This window comes from Anabrus simplex, chromosome 1 (assembly GCF_040414725.1).
Source record: "Anabrus simplex isolate iqAnaSimp1 chromosome 1, ASM4041472v1, whole genome shotgun sequence".
In the NCBI taxonomy this organism is placed as follows: Eukaryota; Metazoa; Arthropoda; class Insecta; order Orthoptera; family Tettigoniidae; genus Anabrus; species Anabrus simplex.
In genome coordinates, this window is record NC_090265.1 from 1122063500 (window position 1) to 1122076849 (window position 13350).

Here is a 13350-nt window from a genome sequence, read left to right on the forward strand (position 1 = left end):
TTGAGGGAGTTTCGAGTAAATCCTTTTTGAAATAATCATGTTACCATATGACGTTTAGGCCTTGACAGTATAAACTGAGTATAAACTGACTCAGCGATAGACAGATATTCTTCGGCAAGGGCTCTGCCTGGTCGGACCCTGTGTTATTCTGCCCATCGGAAAGTAAAGTTATGTGACGGTGTGGTGATTGCAATACGCGACTTGTAAATTCTCACGCCAAGAATTGAACTTAGTGTAATTTCGAACTGTGGAACTTAATGTTTTTTCGATAAAAACCAAGGGAAGTGTTTAACTTATTACGTTGCTGTGCAAGTGTTAGAACATTATTTAATATTTCAGTAACTCTGATATTTGAAAGTGTTTGAGATATCTTATTGTTATAACACAAGTGTTCGCATATTTCTTGCCATTCAACACTTAGGTGCTCCTTAACTAGTGATAAACTTTGAATACGATAGACTGTGCCAATCGTACTATTAAATACGAGTGATTTAAACTGATAACCCATTACTGTGTTAATCATAACTGGATTCGAACTGATTTCTGCACATAATTGTATATAATTGCTTCTCAATATTCCTCAGTGACTTTGTTACTTTATGAGACTCACAGTGTAAGAGTGACTGATAAATTATTTATTTCATCGCTATTAGCAGTGTCGTACAGATAAACTCTTTAACAGCTCTTTTTTGTGCTTCAAGTGCGACAGTATTATTTTTACGTAGTGGCGAGTAACCACAGACAGTATATAGCAAGTGAACTGTGTTTAGTTTCATTGTTTTTCAGTGGTAATTAACCATAAACTGCGTTACATCATTATTTCATTTGTTGGTAACATTTTCGTTTCTTAAATCAATGCTATCCGCATTTTCAGCTTTAACATTTTGAAGTGACCTTCATTAATTTCTGTCTGCAAGTGTCAAGTGAAGTTTATTGGCATATTCCAAACAATGTGTTGTCTGCCTGTATAAATTAAAGGCAGTTCTTTGCAAATTTTGATGACAACGTGTCGGAGGACTGTACGACTATGGACACTCGTATAAAGCTAAACGACAAGTGATTACCCCGCATCAAGATCGCCATAGTCCTCCGAGAAAGTCGAGACCTTTAGGTACGAGGTACGGGTTCTATTCCATGGTGGCGAGTGGACTTAGGAGCACGAATCTAATTCCATGGTGACGAGAGGATATTGGAGTACGAGTAAAACCCCATGGTGACGAGAGGTCCCTGATGTACGAGTTTTCTGGAGAACTATCCTGGAAGACGATTCGGGAGACGGCGGTTCACTGTACCAAGGTGATATGAATTTCAAACTTGCCAAAAAAATTTAAAAAACCAAGAGTTCAAAGTACATCTTCACTTATTATAGATAAAACCCCTCCTCCTGTACCAATCCCTAGCTATTTTTGCCTAGGAAGCGCCTTGATAACTTTAATTCATGCTCTTTTCAAATAACAGAAATACTGAAGGTGAGGCGGGTTGATCGGATCACAAATGAAGAGATTCATACTGAAACAAGTTGGTCAGAGATAGGCAAAGAAATGACGGTGCTGTTGCCACTCTAAGACAGTAGAACATGACGGTTAGGTGGTTACTGTGAAAAGGACAAACAGATTACAGTAGTACAGATGTAGAATGTAACAGCCACGTAAAGATGTAATGGTTAGCCCAGGGTAGGGTGGCATGGACAGCTGCGCCAAATCAGTCTACGGACTGATAAACAAAAGTAGCTACAGCGTGGATGTTTGAAGCATTAACCACCGGCTGGCTTTGAATTATGAATGATACGTGAACAGATTGTCCACAACAAGCCGCTACTCTACCCACCCAGGGACGTTGATGTTGTTTGTTCTTTCAAATATTTCCTCTCGTTTCCGATACAGCTCCAGTGTTCTTTTTGCAACACTTTTTTACCGTCACCGTATCACATCGAAGGTTATTGGCGACGCAAGGACGGAGACGTGATAGGATTGGGATGTTAGCGTTCGTGACTTTAATTAAGGTACAGCCCTGACATTTGCCTGGTGTGGAAAAAAAGAAACCAAGGAAAACCATTTTTATGAATGCCGACGGTGGGATTCGATCCCACTGTCTACCGAATGCAATCTCACAGCTACGCGACCCAAAACGTATGCCCCCCCCCCCCCTCTCGGTTAGCTGCAATGTTGTTTTCAAGAACGTCATTCTATACTTCACGTGTAGTACTTTCCCAAGACCTCCAAATATTGGTTCACAAATACACACAGCAAAAGTGTCGCAACAGCGCTTTTGACGTCAACAAGAGAAAGAGGCATTACCTTTGTTTTGCATGCAAAAGGGATCTGATTGGTCGATTAGGCCTACCTGTTTACGGATACTTAAGGATGTTCTTACCGCTAGAGTGGTACTTAAGCCGGCTTGCCTGTCATGTCAGATAATAATGCTATAAACGACCTGACTTTATTTTCCATGGACAGCTCCTACTGGGGGAATTACAATACAAAATAGTGACGGAGGATATGGCTGAAGGTGCTGTGCTCACTCAAACTACTGACGAAGGAAGTGGTAATATACAGCCACTTTTTGCATTGCTGCGTCACAGAGAGGTAGAGAATCGATCCTGCTCTCTGATGGTTAACGCACAGATAATGGAGCCAATCTCATAGTAAATCACTGGCCAATGAGGATCATGTTCCTTCATTACTGATACTCCAGCGCTACACGTTAAGGCAAATTACAGGGCTAACTTCCAGTCGGCCTCTTTCTGATTTCTTCTCCGATCTGAATTACTCTATCGGGCCAGTTTAAATGTAGCTGTATCAGTCTTGTGCAAGAGCGATCTGACTTGAGGTAATGACAGCCTAATGAGTTAAAGGAGAACCGTTTGATTTATTTATGCTTCGCACAGCAAGAACAATGCGAATAATAATAATAATAATAATAATAATAATAATAATAATAATAATAATAATAATAATAATAATAATAAAAACTTAAGTCACCTCCTCTACATGGATAACATTAAGCTATATGCCACTGACGCACCTTCTGGCCTTAAATAATAGATTATCTCATTCTATACACATGTAGTTTGGAATGGAGAAATGTAGAGTAGTCCCATCTGAAGAAAAGGAAAACTTGAGACTACAAAGTACTGACGGATTTCAGATCTCTGAAAAGGAAGTAATGAAAGATCTCGAACCAGGGGAATTTTCAAGTACTTATATTTCCATAAAATTGAAGGGATCAGTCACTCAGCCATCAGAGAAACACTAAAGACTCCTTTCCTTGAAAGAGCCACAGCTGTTTCAAAATCTCTTAAATGCAGGGAACAAAAAAAAAGGCAATAAACCCTTTCGCAATCCCTGCTCTCATCTACTCATTTGGTGTCATTAAATGGTCTGAAACAAAATTAGTGGACTTGGAGAGACAACTGAAAATACGTCTGAGAACAAATAGAATATTTCATCCTAATTCTACAATTGAACGAATGAACTTGCCACATCTAAATGAAGAAAGACGATCACTCAACCTCAAATATACAGAATATGCCACGAACAGACAGAAAAATTATACTTCCATTAAAAACGAGATCAACATATGGTCGCAGCTGTCTTTTATGTTGATGATAAGTTTACTCCGTTCAATATTAAAAGCATGTCGACTCTTTCTCTAAAATTTGCCAATACAGAACAACTACAACAAGCCTGTAAGCAGAAAGAGCTCCATGGTTCATATCTAAGTCAACCATCAGTTGACAGACTGAAATTCACTCTCTGGCTAATGCACGCCTACCTGCACGGATAAACAGAACGGTTCTTAACAGCAATCCAGAATAGAGCCATAACACCCTAACTACCGCAAATATATCTTGAAGGAAGAAGTGAAGAAGCTTGAGAAATGAAGAAACATCTGAGACGGTGGAGCATATTGTGAGTGCATGTAAAGCCATGGCAGGTGAAGGTGACGAAGCGAAAGTTGTGCACCAAGGGCTGGGAATGAAGTCGGGACTTATAGTTCAGAAAACCCTATATCATTAGTAAAGACCATCTGATGTGCTCGAAAATGAAAGGTTCAAGTTGTACTGGAATAATTTCTGCATGCAAACAGGATCATAAGATCGAACAGGCTGGATATTTTCCTTATTGGCAAACAGTTTAGGAACACTGATCTTCTAAATGTGACGTGGTTCCTTGAAATCATAATGACCACTAGTCCTGCGTCCTACCGAGCTCGATAGCTGCAGTCGCTTAAGTGCGGCCAGTATCCAGTAATCGGGAGATAGTGGGTTCGAACCCCACTGTCGGCAGCCCTGAAGGTGGTTTTCCGTGGTTTCCCATGTTCACACCAGGCAAATGCTGGGGCTGTACCTTAATTAAGGCCACGGCCCCTTCCGTCCCTGCGTCCAGAAAATTGAGAAGTGCACTGACCTCGCAGCGGAAGTTCCAAAACTGTGGGAAATGGACCTAGCAATAGTGAGGCTTTTTGTCTTTCCCGCCCCAGGACTTGTGCACAATAAGCTACACATACGCTTCCACATATGCAGAAGGCTGGCATTCTGAACAGCTTCCGCATGACAAGAACCTTCCAGTCACAGCAGTAGAGGTCGGGAGAACTTGACAATAGTCCGTCCCCTGATCATTGAAGCACGACGGTAAGTGAAATGTGTATATTATTATATTCCCTTACAGCCATTTGGGACTATATTAAGCAACAGTTACACATTACTGGAACCCTTCTTTGCATTTGCATTATCTGGCAGCTTGTCTGCTTTCCTCTGTCCATCCCCTGTTCGTTTTCTGTTCGCCACGGAAGCCTCTGAAACTGTCGATCACTTATTTACACTTTGTTCGGTTTAGGATGTCTTCGCTATTTAATACAGACTGCTCAAGATAATAATAATAATAATAATAATAATAATAATAATAATAATAATAATAATAATAGATCCTACATGAAATGGGTCTAGAGAGGAAGACCAGAAAATTGATCAAACAGGCTTTAACCTAACATCATCCAAGGATCAATTCAGAAATATAACATGGAACACTTTTGGAATTAAAACAGAAGCCAGGTAGGGAGATGGGATGCAAGAACTGGGAGGTATATGAATTATACTTAAGAATAGAGAAATTTAAATAGATTCTGCGCCCTTAATGGATGATATTGCTGATCTATCATAATCGTTAGAGGAGGAAAAAAACTGTTTTCCCTGCTCCGGAAACAAGTAAGGTAAGGATTTCCTTCAAGGAGGCACAGTATACGATCAACAAAGAAAAATCACCCGGAGGGATTACAATTGAGAAGTAAAAGATCCAGAAAGTGCACAGTTTTCAATATCTGGTAGAATGGTCAGAAAACAACGTTCTGGAAACAGATGTACTAGTTTTAAGGATTAACAAAATGAACCTGGCATGTGAAGTAGTCATGGACACCAACAAGAAGGATACTTGGTGAAGGTCAAATCTCAGAAATAGATGAAATCGAAAGGCGGTTTTAGAACCAGTTTAAATGTCATGAGAAATATTTTGACCTTTGGCGATAATATGTATCTCAACTATATACACAGGGGACATGTCTAGTCATCTGTAACATTGTGAATCGAGAAATCATTACCTAGTTCACTCTATCTTGGGACCAAGCTGCAAAGTATCGGAACGCCGTTTATGTTTACAATCCCTGGAAAGTGCCTTTGTCACTCAGTGCCAACAAAGTTTCCAGAATTTCCGGCCATCAAATACAATTTCCTGGAGTAGTGACCGTGAAATTTAATGGAAACTAAAGAAAGTGGCAAAATTGCGAATCTTTAGTTTTCAGGAAATTCCATCTTCAATAACATGAGCATGGTTACCGTTGCAGTGGGTCACTTCTCATCTCGTGATAAAAATGTTGTCCTTGATTTGAGTGAATAATTTATACAGTCTTATCTACATAATTCACGAGGTTTATGTGGATGATTGTTTTTTAACTTCCCCTTCATATCAAAGACGAATAACAGACCGCGTTACACGGGCTTAGGCAACTCGACATTATGCATTAACAGGAATTGAAGTCTGAAAATATCGTCCATAAATTGCAAATAGAACTCACCATGCATTGTTCATAAATTCAGTACGACCGCTTCTCTGAATTCTTTGATTTTCAACTTCTTTGTAATCATTTAAGAAAAGTCTAGGTAAACAACTGATAGGGAATATGCCAACACGGCGACAGACCTAACCCCAGATCAGTGGTGTTCAAAATCACCGGAAACTAAGTTTTCGAAGTTAAGGTGGACGATCTTTGTGGGGCAAATTCCGCGCAACTAGAGCCCCAGCCAAATGTATCTACTGCCCAAGTGGTGGTAAAATATTCAACTCATACTAACTACTCGCAGGCCGATACGCTGCTTTCTTCTCTAGAAACCACTCAGTTAAATATAAATCAACATAAAATCAACTATTTTATGCATTAAAAAAGCAGTTTTAATTTTAGTCTGAAATCCTCCCGAGCTTCATAACAAGCTGAATTGTTTACGGCTATGATCATCCAGTAATGAGCAACTGTTGTTTCACAAAATGTATGACAATTATTTTTTTGCTAGAGGCTTTACGTCGCACCGACACAGATAGGTCTTATAGCGACGATGGGACAGGGAAGGCCTAGGAGTTGGAAGGAAGCGGCCGTGGCCTTAATTAAGGTACAGCCCCAGCATTTGCCTGGTGTGAAAAAGGGGAAACCACGGAAAACCATTTTCAGGGCTGCCGATAGTGGAATTCGAACCTACTATCTCCCGGATGTAAGCTCACAGCCGCGCGCCTCTACGCGCACGGCCAACTCGCCCGGCATAACATTTTTTTTTTTTCACAAATATCAGATGAAATAAAAGCTTGGTGCACATATCAACAATAAGTTGTTTTAAGACATATTAGTGTTTGATAACGATCAAACCAATACTTTTAAAGTTATTAGTTTTCAAACTGAGCGTTCCGTTAGACTTGAAAAGCATACCGGCACTTTTTTGTTCAACCTGCGTTAAAAATTTAAGTGGGCACGATAAAAAATTTTACTACACACAATTAAACGTAGAATAAAGTAAGCTAATTTTTGGTGTAGCTTGTTTCTATGTGGGACAAAGGATGTTTTTATTAACACATAACCTTAGGTGTCTATCCTTTTCTCCACGATAGTAGATACTCTATCTCGACAGCCGAGCTGCGTAGCTCAGACGGTTGAGGCGTTGGCCTTCTGACCCCAACTTGACAGGTTCGATCCTGACTCAGTCCGGTGGTAATTAAAGGTGCTCAGTCAGCTTCGTGTCGGAAGACTTACTAGCACGTAAAAATCTCTTACGGGACTACATTCCGACAACTCGGCGTCTCCAAACTCCTTAAAGTAGTTAGTAGAAGGTAAATCCAGTAACATTAATTTATTTATTATTATTATTATTATTATTATTATTATTATTATTATTATTATTATTATTATTATTATTATTATTAACGGCTCTATTGCGAAAAATGTTGTTACGAATATCTCACATTTTCCTCGGATGAATAAGAATGAATATCAAAATATGACGACCCTGCAATGGAAATCGGCTTTACGAATAGGAACTTGGAATGTAAGAACCCCGTATAAACCTCGATCCTTCAAAAACCTCAGTCAACTGCTGGAGAAGTATAGAGCGGGAATTGCTGCAATTCAAGAAATTAGATTATCAGGTAATGGTATACAGGACATGGAGAAGTATACACTTTTTCAAGAGTGGTAAAGAAACTAGACGCCATACTGTATTTTGTGTCCAAAATTCACGAGTATCGTCAGTGCTGTCCTGTGAACATGTGAATGAAAGACTATGCTATTTTAGGGTACATTCTAAATGGTTTAACATATCACTGGTGAACTGTCATGCTCCCACAAACGGCAAGGATGATCACGTTACTTATTTTATAAGGATTTGTTAGAACTGTGGAATAAATTACACAAACATAATGCCAAAATGATTTTGGGTGATTTCAATGCAAAAGATGGAAATAAAGAAGTATTTGTGCCAACAATAGGAAGGGAAGGTCTGCATGACGAAGGCAATGATAATGCCATTAGACTTATCAATTTCACTACATCCACAAACATGAATGTGCGGAGTACCAACTTGCCATATAAACAATTACATAAGGAAACATGGTATTCGTGTGATGATAAGACTGTCAATCAGATAGATCATGTACTAATTGATAACAGGCATAGAAGCTCCATAACTGATATCAGAGCTTACAGAGGAGCTGAGATAGGATCTGATCACAACATGATAATTGCTTCTGTTAAGATTAAATTGAAAGCCTTTTGTAAGTCACAGACTGAGGAAAGATGCAAAGTTGACACTGAGAAACTGAAGCAGGAGGATGAAAGATTAAAGTATAATGTGGAAATTACAAACAGATTTGATATTGTGGGAGAAGATCCTACAGAAGACATTGAGGAAACAAATGAGGAGGTTTGTGAACGAATGTGGAATAACGCGAAACAAATCATGACAACAATAGCAATGTAAGTGATATCAAAAGTGTTTGGTAAGAAAAAGAAATGGTTCAATGAGGCATGCCAAGATGCAGTTAATGAAGTGGAAATGTGGCGTAATAAGTGGCTGCAGTCTAATAAGAATGTAAATGTTGAGGAACTATACAGAGAAAAACAGAACGAATGTAGTAAATTAATTCGTAGAAAGAAAAAAGTCTAACTGAATCTAATAGAATCAATCCAATATGACTACAGAAACAGGAGCATCCGCAAGATGTAATGAACTGTCAACACAATATTAAAAAGGAATTTCTACCAAGATCGAGTATTATGAGTGATAAGTCTGGAAATTTAATTGCTGATCAGGACAAAATATTAAATTAATGTAAGCAATACCTCGATTCCTTGCCGAATTGTGATGATCCAGAGGATTGTATTGGTAACCCGTCTAGTTCCCCATCAGAACAAATATCAGAGCCATCATATCGAGAGGTATTACAAAGTATCATACGTTTAAAAGACAATAAAGATTCAGGTAGTGACAACATTCCTCCTGAGATTAAATACGACGGAGAAAGATTACACATATACATACATAAGATCATTCTAATGATATGGCACGATGAAGTTATTCCAAAAGAATGGCAGGAATCTCTTATTGTCCCAATTCATAAAGGAGGGGATAAGGAAGAACTTCAAAATTATCGTGGTATATCTCTTGTAAACACGGCCTAAAACATTCTTTTTTTTATTCTTTTACAGCGTTTAAAACCATTTTCTGAAAATGTGATTGGAGACTATCAGTAAGGTTTTCGTAGTAACAGATCCACTACAGACAACATATTTGCAATTAAGACTGTTACGGGGTTACCCGTGGAACAGAAAGAGGTTAAAGAAGGTGCGGGCTTGAATGGGTCTAACAACGATAACAAGAATTGATTTAAAACTTTAACGAAGGTTATATTTCTTTTAGAACTTTAAACTTAACATTGTTTCATAACAATGAAACATCAGGTATAATGGCAATCTAGAAACAAGTCTAGGAAAATCCAAGATTAGTGAACTTTACAGATCCTGGGCTTCAAGCCCCACGCTTTACAATTTCTGAGCTCCCAGCTCAAATTTACAAAAGAGCACAATTTTATTCGAGGGCAGAAATCCCCTAATTCATGGAGCACTTACTCCCAAAATATGATTTCTAGTCTTCTAGAGGCACTCGTTAATCTTAGAAAAACTTGAAAAAGAGCTAACAGGCTCTCAGTTTTCCAAGCCTACTCAAGGTAACATCACCTTATAATCACTGGCCTCTCAAGGCACAGCTTACAATATGAAAATGATTTTATACAGGGATATTTAACACCCAACCTACGGGCCCTTTATGAAAAGAGAATAGGTTAAATAACTGGCCCAAACACAAAAGGAATGGAGGCGTACACAGCGCTCCAAGATAAAGAAAAACCTAAAGGGCTCTAGGCCGATGAAACAGGGGCTATTCCCAAACTACTGAGGTGACTCGTATAAAAATTGCTTTACCACATTGCAGGAAGAAAACCGTTATAAAACGAAGTCACCCCAAACCAAGATGAAGAGGAACTCGAGATGGTCCATCAATCTCTATCCCCGATTTACAGTTAAAGATTTTATGAATTTTTTACATTAGCCGGAAGAAAGTTACATTTTAGAAAAGTTGTTACATACTACAGAGTCGGACCTTTCCCTCGGATTAAACTGCGGAGGTAGCAAGAAAGAATAAAGTTATGTGGCCATTACCTTGTAGATGTTCTAGCTGCCGTCGAAAGAGGTCGCCTGCCTCCTGATTAACACACACACTCAGAAAGATGACGATCAATTGGCCAAAAAACGAGAAAAGCCGCAGCTTATAAACCCTCAGGGAAGGTTCGAGACCATTCAAGTCTAAACCAGCCACACCCTCTCAATTTGGTTGGCAGATTCAAAAGTAACACCCAAAATCGAACAAGAAGCCTGTGATAGGTTGAAAATTAATTACAGAAAAATTTCATTGGCCAGATTCAAAACTGGCGGAAATAAAAAGGAAATTTGCCGACCCACAAATAAATGAACAATCTTACAAAAACCTAGAAAAAAACTTTAAATTATAAGTTCTTACACTTTGCACCAGGGTGCATGATCATAAATTTTTAGTGGTGTCATCTATGGAAGAATGTCCAAACTTCTTGATGAAAGACAAACAAAACAAGGAGAAATTCACTCAGTTTAGGATACTGCACAATAACAAAATTACGTAATATTTCGGTGGTGACATCTTCTGATTAAAGTTCTAAGTTTCTGTTGTAGTAGTTTCCAATTTGTTCGATAGAGGAGTTCATTTAGGCGCTTATTTTGAATGCGCGGCTTTGAGATGTACCTCCCGGTACAAAGACTGTTAATGATAAAGTGTGGGAACACAAGGAGTCGGTTCATTATCTCTTTATAGATTTCTTCAAGGCATACGATTCAATCCATAGAAAAGGGCTGTAGAACATCATGATGGAGTTTGGCTTTCTCATAAAATTAATTAATGAAAACTGTGTATGGATGGTAGCTGTGTTTTGCTCAAGGGGAGAAAATCAAGTTACTTCCAGAATAAAACTGGTCTGAGACAAGGGGATGCGCTATTTCCTCTTCTATTCAACATTGCACTGGAGAATATTATCAGGAAAGTAGCTGGCATCATATTGGGGAAACAATATGAAATCCTTGCATATGATATTGTTCTTCTTGGCCGCAATGAATTAGATATTAGGCAGTTTTTTGTGGAACTAGAGGAAATGGCAGGAAAAATTGGCTTACATGTAAATGATAAAAAGACACATAGCATGGATGTACAGAGACCGAATCATGAGGAGGTTGACAGATTGCCTTTGAAGATCGGGAAATACATATTTAAAATAGTAGAGGAATTTAAATTCCTTGGTGTATTAATCGATGAGCAAAACCGAAGGCAACAGTAACACCAAGCTAGAATTAAGAATGCAAATAAGGCATTTTAACCTGTGAGCCCTATATTAGTCTCCAAGTTTTTAACAAGGAATGCAAAAATTATCTACAGTACAATCATTCGACCAGTACATGTGTATAGTTCCGAGACATGGAGTGTAACCAACAAAAAGCAGCAGTTGCAAGTCTTTGAGGATAAAGTTTATAGAAAATATTTGGCCCATGGTTCGATCCTACCTCTCACAGGTGGCAGAAAACATCTAATTATGAGATTTACACCCTCTCTCAACAACACACTATAATGGGTGTGATAGAATCCACGGGTTTAAAAATCAGATTGTGAGTTTCACAAATAGAAAAAGTCCTCTCAGTTTTAATTACTGTGTTGATAGGGTGAAAGTTCCCTTTGGGGGTCATTGTAAATACACTGACTGACAGAGCAAATGCAACACCAAGCAGGAGTGGTTCGAAAGGGATGAAAGTTGGGGAAAAAACAGAGACAGCACGGACGAATAATTGATGTTTATTTCAAACCGATATGCAGGTTAAACAATGCGCACGGCATCGACTCAGTAGGATGTAGGACCACCGCGAGCGGCGATGCACGCAGAAACACGTCGAGGTACAGAGTCAATAAGAGTGCGGATGGTGTCCTGTGGGATGGTTCTCCATTCTCTGTCAACCATTTGCCACAGTTGGTCGTCCGTACGAGGCTGGGGCAGAGTTTGCAAACGGCGTCCAATGAGATCCCACACGTGTTCGATTGGTGAGAGATCCGGAGAGTACGCTGGCCACGGAAGCATCTGTACACCTCGTAGAGCCTGTTGGGAGATGCGAGCAGTGTGTGGGCGGGCATTATCCTGCTGAAACAGAGCATTGGGCAGCCCCTGAAGGTACGGGAGTGCCACCGGCCGCAGCAAATGCTGCACGTAGCGGTGGGCATTTAACGTGCCTTGAATACGCACTAGAGGTGACGTGGAATCATACGCAATAGCGCCCCAAACTATGATGCCGCGTTGTCCAGCGGTAGGGCGCTCCACAGTTACTGCCGGATTTGACCTTTCTCCACGCCGACGCCACACTCGTCTGCGGTGACTATCACTGACAGAACAGAAGCGTGACTCATCGTAGAACACGACGTTCCGCCATTCCCTCATCCAGGTCGCTCTAGCCCGGCACCATGCCAGGCGTGCACGTCTATGCTGTGGAGTCAATGGTAGTCTTCTGAGCGGACGCCGGGAGTGCAGGCCTCCTTCAAGCAATCGACGGGAAATTGTTCTGGTCGATATTGGAACAGCCAGGGTGTCTTGCACATGCTGAAGAATGGCGGTTGACGTGGCGTGCGGGGCTGCCACCGCTTGGCGGCGGATGCGCCGATCCTCGCGTGCTGACGTCACTCGGGCTGCGCCTGGACCCCTCGCACGTGCCACATGTCCCTGCGCCAACCATCTTCGCCACAGGCGCTGCACCGTGCACACATCCCTATGGGTATCGGCTGCGATTTGACGAAGCGAACAACCTGCCCTTCTCAGCCCGATCACCATACCCCTCGTAAAGTCGTCTGTCTGCTGGAAATGCCTCCGTTGACGGCGGCCTGGCATTCTTAGCTATACACGTGTCCTGTGGCACACGACAACACGTTCTACAATGACTGTCGGCTGAGAAATCACGGTACGAAGTGGGTCATTCGCCAACGCCGTGTCCCATTTATCGTTCGCTACGTGCGCAGCACAGCGGCGCATTTCACATCATGAGCATACCTCAGTGACGTCAGTCTACCCTGCAATTGGCATAAAGTTCTGACCACTCCTTCTTGGTGTTGCATTTGCTCTGTCAGTCAGTGTATCTAGTATTAATATAAGGAAAGATCTTCATTGGGGTAATCACATAAATCACAGGATTACTTGATTCAAG

At 40.4% G+C, this 13350-nt stretch overlaps 1 protein-coding gene across 1 annotated transcript in view; it reads left to right on the top strand.

Moving 5' to 3' along the window:
• The first annotated feature begins 7960 nt into the window (after positions 1-7960).
• The window catches only part of LOC136858200 (uncharacterized), a 490315-nt gene continuing 484925 nt past the window's right edge, over positions 7961-13350 (top strand). The window contains exon 1 of the mRNA XM_068225417.1: positions 7961-8508. Coding sequence (XP_068081518.1) covers positions 7961-8508 — 548 coding nt within the window. The remainder of the gene's footprint in view (positions 8509-13350) is intronic.